General features: G+C 41.4%; 1 protein-coding gene and 1 long non-coding RNA gene across 2 annotated transcripts; both read right to left on the bottom strand.

Annotated features, from left to right (window-relative positions):
• Nucleotides 1–251: 251 nt before the first annotated feature.
• On the bottom strand, nucleotides 252–743 carry TIFAB (TIFA inhibitor). Its single transcript, XM_069201707.1, has one exon. It carries the CDS (start codon nucleotides 741–743, stop codon nucleotides 252–254), a length of 492 nt encoding a protein of 163 aa, XP_069057808.1.
• A 9-nt stretch (nucleotides 744–752) lies between these two features.
• LOC138247317 (uncharacterized) lies at nucleotides 753–8,243 on the bottom strand. The gene is made up of 3 exons (XR_011194433.1): nucleotides 7,769–8,243; nucleotides 3,071–3,175; nucleotides 753–792 (listed from the first exon to the last, which is right to left on the bottom strand). It is a non-coding gene; the product is annotated as an uncharacterized lncRNA (long non-coding RNA).
• Between the last annotated feature and the right edge of the window lie 352 nt (nucleotides 8,244–8,595).

Raw genomic sequence — 8,595 nt, 5'->3', positions numbered from 1 at the left:
TATTTGACTAGTTCAAATATACAGTGCACAATTATCACCTGGCACAGAGTTTAGGAATTAGACCATTTACATCCTGCACCCCATTCATTTCTATATCTGCAGAAGCAACATATCAGCGCTTGACCTCTTTTTGGTGTCTGCTCATACTACACGATCAAAGCTTTACTTTACTTGCATTGACATTAAAAAAATCCTAAACTGGCTGAGAATTAAAGAAAAGTGTGATTTGAGGATAGCCTCCTCCTTTGATTCTATCTGAAACGGCTGGCTTTTGTCTGTTCTAGTTCATGCATCATGTCCTGTTCATCTGTCTCTTCTGCTTCCGGTTCATGGAATAGTGGAGATTCGCTCACAGTAACAGCACATTGACAGTCCTCCAATGAAATGTCAGGTTCCAAATTGATTTCTATTTGAAAACCACAAAATGTAATGCGGTTGGTCACTGTCAATGGAATCTGCTGGAGATAGCGAAGACGCAAGCCGTTGATTCTTATTTTGCCTTTTGTGCTTAGATTCTTGAAGCAAAACTGCAGGAATGTCCTGTCCTTTTCCAAATATGGTTCCAAGATGGCATGGCATCGCGACACCCTTGCGTCTCTGAGTTTCAGCTGGCAGTTATATCCTCTACCAATTGATATATTATTTGCATTGATGCATAAAACATTAGGAATATCACTGAAGATCCCATTTTTTTGCTCCCTGTGATATAGGCGGATTCGAAGGGGCGTAATTGGGGCATCCATTAGTTCATATACAAGCTTGTAAAGTACTTGTTTATTTGATTTGTTATCTCTGTGAATAATGGAAAATAATACTTGTTAGAATTCTAATATAATGTTAAATAGTATGTTCTTGAAAAAGAAGCAAGAATATCTTTAACCGTATTTAAGGGTGGTAAAATCATTAACAATACAGAGAGTAAATATAAAAGAAATAGTAAGAGTTAACAAAGTCAAATTCAATAGTGTGAGCAGGGAACCGCCAGGAACGACCACAAAGCACCAAAACCGAAAAACACAAGCAGAAAAGAGTTAGGTAACAAATAAACAGAAGTGAAAATATGCATGACAAATGTAGAAGACTAACATCAACTGACACAAGGCCACAAATACAATGCAGTAACTCTACTGTTTTACAGGCTTCCAAATTATTACAAATTGAACACATAACACACACACACCCCTGTCATACAATACAGTCCTCCTTCTCCTGACTCCATGCACTTTTGAGACACTCATCTCTGACTCCTGACACACTAACTCATAAAGCATACACATACTCAATGCACACACACTCCTGTTGGTATACACACAAACTAATATAGTCGGCTGACACACTTAATGCATACAGATAATCCAGGATGCCTGAAATTCACACTCCGTGTGACACACACAACACACACAGTCCACATGATACAGACACCTCCTCTCCAGATTCTGTAATCCTGACTGTACACACTCTTGAAAGACGCACACTCATGACTCTAATACACTCCGACTGATATATACACTTGACACACATGACAAATACACACACTCTACAATGTATGATACACTTTCCTGACTTCTGATACACGGATTACTCAAACACACTCACTGCTGACACTATATACATTCAGATAAATGTAGGCACCTGACACACCTAATGGAAACAGACACTCCATGATGCCAATACATAACTCCATGCATGCACAACATACGCAGGCCACACAGCACAACCACCCCACTCCAACCTCCATCTCCCTCACCAGTATTTCATTTGAGCAGGTGGCCGAAAGTGGGGCCCACCGGCATTCTTTTTTGAGGAACAGCAGTTATTTTAACTCATCAGACTTTGACCCAGAGCACTTGTGTAAAAAACACACAAGCGTGAAAGAAAGAGTAAGGGGAAGGTGGAAAACTGAGCAAACGCACAACACTGAAACCTGCAACAGTGAGATAAAACATCAGGGAATGCCTGGTGAGGAATTAAAGAGGCTTGGGGTGGAATCAATGCCTAAGTATTTGGCATGGTAAAATTCAATATCACCAGCTACGAGCTTCTGAGCAAAACTTTGGGCTCTGGCACTTATTCTTTTACAAATTAACCACTACTCCTGACTCTACACACTATTTAAAGGCAAGCACTCCGGAATCCTTACTGGCATATACACCAATAAAACACAAACACTCCTGACTCTATATATACTTAGACTGTTATACACTCCCAACACACATGACAGATACAAACACTTTACAACACCTAGTGCAAACACTCAACACAATACACACCATACACCTACACAACCCATGCAGAACCATATAAGAAACAATCTACATCCATATAAACACAACTATGAATCTAAAAAGCCCAATCAAATAGCAGCAAAGCCACATTCATGTGCCCACACCCACTAACATACATTCATACTTGCACCAATGAAATACCCACACACCCACCATCATACACCAATTCACAGATTATCATTGATCTATACACCCACCATTTAACAATGCTCTAATGAAAGTAACAAAATAACAACCATCATCCCTCCATTGAGTCAACATCAAATGTTAGTATACAGCCATTATTTGTGTGCACAACCAGCAGTACATGCACACACAACCTCCATTGAACAAACACAGCCATTTTTAGCCACGCTCACCAACATGCATTCATAGGCACATCATTAAATATCCACACACCAGTCATCATGCACCAATACAGTCAACAAATGCATCAGTGTCTACAACAAAGCACCAACTATCATATGCATATTCACTCATATACGACGGCCCACCAACCATTATGTGTACACCTAACAACCATTGTACTCTGAAAACCCAGTCAACACAGTCACACATCCATATAAACATACCCCCATCAACTTCCATACATACATGCAGCCATGTTGAAATGACCATATAGCAACCATCTTACACCCACACAGCCATGATCATACACCAGCACATGGACCATCCTACACCAATACAACCACTGTTCACCCCTGGTCTATAGTACTATCCCAAATACTTAGTGACACAATCATATGATCTTAAAAACACTTCTGAATATAACAAATGACTCTCACCCTTGACTTGTAGGCAGCAGGGATTATCCACCTGAGGGGGTAAGGTGGCCGGCACTCTGCTCAGCTTTTGTATGTGGCATATGATTGCATAATCCTAGAAAATCACTGAAAAAAAGTTAAAATGAAGCTATGATTCACTTTGGGTGTAACACCTCAACATATTTTTTTAAAAAGCTCCGAAATTCATTTAAAAATCTAAAATCAGTACAGCTTTGGCAATGAATTAAAAGCAAAAAAACAATTAAATTCACAAGCTAGGGTTAGCACTGCAAAACAGCAACACAAATCATACTTCACACACCAAATGCAATGTTTATGACCTCCCCAAAAAAAACCACAAGTGACATCTAAAATCACATCACTTCATAACAACATGTACTAAAAATAAATAATATTATATTCATTGTTGTCTCATTGTTATATTTAATAATAATGCCAAATCAAGGGTGAGGTTAAGTGCATTGCATTTGTTTTTAGAGTTTTGGTTTGCATCACTGTTCTGTGAGTTATGCTTGTGCAGCTAACCATAAAAGGATGGATTTCAATGTTTTTTGTGACATGCAACAAATTTGACTGAAACGTTTCCAGAAAAAGCGCTTCCACATCGGGTTCCTTGAGGAAAGTTTCATGCAGAGTGCTTATATGTATGTGTTTGTATGTATCATACAGTTTTGAATGAACAAAACCACTGAAATTCACCAGTTATAGTTACCTAAAGTAACTATAACGTGTGCCTAAATTAACTATCAATCACACCCCCATGCACAGTGATGTTATCAATTATGTTATTTCAGATGTTAAAGTGATGTTATCAATGATGTCATAGAACATGAAGTGAGTGATGCACTATGGGAGGAAATTAACAGTGCATGATGAGGGAGTGAGTATAGGTATGATAGGGCACAGCTGTGTGCTGCGTGAAGTTGGACAAAGAGCCTGGCCTGTGGCCAGGACCCGTGGCCAATCCCCTGCCACCACGCAAGGCTATCTCCTGTAACAATATAAAGGGTGTAATTTTAAGTAAGGCAGACCTACTGGCTTTGTCAAAGCATCAGAACACCTAAATATAATAACGGGCAGGCCTATTGGCTTTATTAAGGGGTTAACTCATCAAAATACATAAAGCAGACCTATTGGCCTTCTCAAAAAGTCACCAATTTATATAATCACAAATATCTTTAATTAATTCACTGTGCAGTCCTTAATAATAGTGAGTAAAGATATATTTTTTAAAACACATAAATATGTTGAATCGTTTTTAAATATTTTCAGTGCAGCCATAGAACCAAGAGGTCCCTACACCTTATCTCAAGAGCATGCAGCTCCAGCTCAGAGTGCTTTAACAATGATGGTAATTTTCTGCTGACTTCATGGATTAAATGATCCAGGAGACTTGCTGTGGTTTTTATTTAATGTTGCTGGTGGGCTGATGTGCTCCCTGCAGACTTCCACAACATTTAAGAAAATGCTTGGGGTGCCCCTTCCACTTGTAAGGGTACCACTAGGATCCACAAATATAAATAAAAAGTATTTGAAGAACATTTTTGGGCACTAATTGCTTGGAACGGTGAGCAAGAAATGAACAGCTTCTACTGCTAATTTATTATTCTTTTTTTTTTTTTTTTTTGTGTCCTGGTTTCACTCTGAACACTCACATTTTATATTATATTTGGGGCATGGGGGTGAGCCCCAATGCCCCTGAAGTCACTGCCAGGTCCCCAGCCAGCACTCCATCCTAGGTGCCAGTGTAAGCCCGCTCCATTGCTTGGCTCCTTCCCACAGCTATTTTCTCTTTTTCGACCGGGCAGGAACACAGCTGTTTCCTGCCTGGGAGGATGCGAGCAGGGAGTTATTTTGCGTTCCCATTCCATCTTTTTGTGTACAAGGAACAGAAGTGTCCTGGGGGAAGAGGTTTCCCGGAATGCTGCTTTCTTTAGGAACTAGGGGTTAGAGTCCCTGAGGCCATTGTACTACCCCTGGGGGAGGCCTGATGCCCCTTCCCCATTAAAACACTCATTTCGGGTAATGGGTTCCCAGGGTATCATGAGTGACATACACCCCTCGCACCCACTTTTTTGGTAACTATAACTGAAAATGCAATGGAGTACATCAAAAATGCTTCACTTCTAAAATATCCAATTTCATTTGCATCTTTCAAAAGCCTTCAGAGAAGCTTATAAGAGCCAACCCATCAATTTAAGTTGCTCTATTACTCCTCATTCACAGAATCTATAGCACACTGTCAGCATCATTGGCTGATCTTCTTAGTAAATTCAACAACGTAATTTGAATATAACCAGTGATGTCATACACATAACATTCAACGTATCATGAGTAATGTAATTGGTGAGGCTATAAATAGTGAATGAAGGGGGCACAAGTTAGTTCACTAAACTAAAACTGGCGTGTTTCAGTGTTTTGGGGTTTTTAACATTAGCTTGCGTTTCATTTCAATACCTACCTTAATTGTTTTTTTCAGTGACTCAAAGTAATCTACCCCAGCCCCCTACTCTGTAGCAAATGTGGACACATTCTCCATGTCACATTTTATATTGCCCAGTGGTAGTCGCCACTTGGTAGTTACAGTTAGGTCTGTGTTTGCATAGGCAATTCCCGTTTTAGTTTGGTAAAGACTTCAGCACCATTTGACGAAACTTTCAGAAAAGCACTCTTTTTTGCCTAGTTTCTTAATGGAAGATTTTGGGGTGATCCGTCAAGTTGGGCAAGTGAGGGGCACGAAAAAAGGGGGGGTCCCAAAGTGCAAAATCCCCATGTATACTCCATACACTTTTTTGGGCATGTGATTTTGCAAAAACTGCTGACCCATATTTCACCAAATTTGGCAGGAAGGTAGATCTTGGTGTTTTTTGTGATTTGATGTACACCCGTTCAGTAGTTTAGAAGAAACTAAGGTACAATTATACTTGTATATTTGGACGGTTGGGTTTGAGGGACTCACGTAAGAACCCCTCAAGCTCAACTCTGCTCTGATTGGCCGAGGAGGCTTTTTTTTTGCTTCGGCCACATCACTCACGTGGGAGTGAGGCTCCTGTGGTAATGAGTTCTCTGACTGACTGACCGCAACATGAATAAAAATGCTGTGGCAGCCATTGCAGGACTTTGGGACTTAGTTCCCTGTTCTGATTTTTTTTTTTTTTAAGATATGAAGGGGCAGTCTAGGGATACCCTGCTTTCCTAGCCTTTGTTGGAGTCCCAAAATTAAAGAAAATATTTCCATGACCCTGCAGTACTCCAGTGGCATCGTGGGAAACAAAACAAAATGGTGACTGACACTTTAAAAAAATAAATATGACCCCTGGGGTAGGCCAGGGTGTCAATGGCTATAGATATGTAGCCCACCCCCTGGGGCCCTCGAACTTTAGGAAAGGGGAGGGGGCACGTGGCCCCCCCTTCACAAGCTGTGCATGACCCAGGGACTCCACTCCCTGTAGCGCAGCCCTCCCTACCCCTAGCGGACCATGGCCCCACTGGCCCCATTCCCTGGGGCTTGACATTAAAGTTAAAGTGGGTGGCACACTGCCCCCTTCTCTGAGCCGATCATGGTCCCAGGGGCACCATCCCCTGGGGCCTGACACAAAAGGTAAAGGGGAGGGTGGCACGCAGCCCACCCTTCCCAAGCCGATGATGGTCCTGGGGGGGCTATAAAAGTTAAAGAGGGGGCACAAGCCCCTCTTCCTGAGCTGATCCTGGCCTCTGTAGACCCCATCCCTGGGACCTGGCATAAATGTTAAAGGGGAGGGGGCTCGCGGCTCCCTCCCCTATCCTCTTAAAGCCTGACACAATCAATGCAGTGTGCCGGGAGCCCACCACCGGGACAATGTTTCCCTTCCCAAAAGAATGGAGGCAGGGAAAATGATCTGCTTTCACATGGCGTGAGTTGTCAAAATAACCCCGCCATGTGGTAGCAGACATTTGTTTCTCTGCCCACATGCTTAGTTATCTCAAGTAAGCGTTCTCCATGATGCAGTCTTGTCATCATGATGTCATTTTATATGTTGCAGTCATGCTATCAATCATCTCATAGATCATGCCATGAGTGATGCAATATGTGAGGTAATTAGAAGTACATGGCACTTGTGAGAGTTATAGTTACCTTAGGACACAAGTTAACTGGTGAATTTCAGTGTTTTTGTTTAAAATGTTATGTTGTCACTGAAATTTGTAACTATAATATTACTTCAACCTTTGTTTCTTTCAGTGAATACAGAGAGAGAGAGAGAGAGAGGGAGAAAGTGGGGAGAGAGTATACATAATGGATAACTGTATATTATGGTCCAGTGTTCTCATGGTGGGTTTCTGGTGGCATCATAAACCACGAAATCGATGGCTAAGTAGATTGTAAATGTCACCAGAACCTTGAAATGGCACTATAGAGTCATATTACGCAAGATACCCATAATGCATTTCTATACTGGCTGTTTATGATAGATAGATAGATAGATAGATAGATAGATAGATAGATAGATAGAATAAAATGTGAGTACAATTACGTAAATATTATTTCTTATTTAAACATTGAGCTTAACAGTTTATGAAGTCTTAAGAAAATATAATTTTTAAAATTCTACTGCAAAATTGAATGAAAAAGTACAGTGCTTGTTGTAACTATGCCAGCAAAGTCACTAGCTGTTCAGTAAAACCAGGTTAAAGAAAATAGTAACCGAGTATGTAACTCACCGAACTTTGAATCAGAAGTAATGTCTCTATTGTGTGCCCACCGTCTCCTCCGCCTTAGTCAAGCACTAATAAAGCGTGACAGAGATGCCTCTGGTTCTTGAATTTTTTGTTTGGTGAGCCAGTCTTTGAAAAACCGCAAAGCATTTTAGAAAAAGGAACTGACGCGCAATGTTTCTTTCACTGCAAAGAGGAACTTTACTTATTGTGTGGGGATTGCACAGAAGTGTACATAGTTCGTCACAGGTTTTGAAAATACCAGCTGTAAAACACTGTAGGAGGGCGTTTTTCTTGAGTTTCCCTGAGGCGGGCGGTTGTCGTTTCGACCATATTGGGTGTCTTCGTTTTCGTGACCGAGCAGAATTTTCCACCTGGCGCTTGAAAAGAAATATCGCTGGGTGGAAATACGTCTGGCTATGCCATAAGGGCAGAAGTAGGGGGGCCTTTTACCCCTTTCTGAGATAGGATTTAGTGCCCCGGGACCGCTTCAAACTTCAGTGGGTGTCAGGTAGCCCAGCCATGCCCCTTTTTACATTACACATAGAAGTGGGTGGGACACTGAAGGCTCTAGACAGGATCCAGCCAGATTCCTTGGCTATAGTTGCTTACTGGCTGCAGCGAGGATGTTTCCTTACAATACAAAACAAGGCAGCGGACCATCTCCATCTGCCGTTTGACTCGGTTTGTGCTATAGAAATACCATGTACATATAGGAGATGGCGTTCCAGAAAGGAAACTGGATGCCTCATTATCAATGTTCAAGATTCCGGGACATGCTCAAAATGCCATTTTTTCCCCACCGGGCATTCCCTGGTGGGTTGGAGCGTTTG

This window comes from Pleurodeles waltl, chromosome 7 (genome assembly GCF_031143425.1).
Source record: "Pleurodeles waltl isolate 20211129_DDA chromosome 7, aPleWal1.hap1.20221129, whole genome shotgun sequence".
In the NCBI taxonomy this organism is placed as follows: Eukaryota; Metazoa; Chordata; class Amphibia; order Caudata; family Salamandridae; genus Pleurodeles; species Pleurodeles waltl.
The sequence above is the reverse complement of the archived record's forward strand: the minus strand, read 5'-3'. Positions and strand labels throughout refer to the sequence as shown.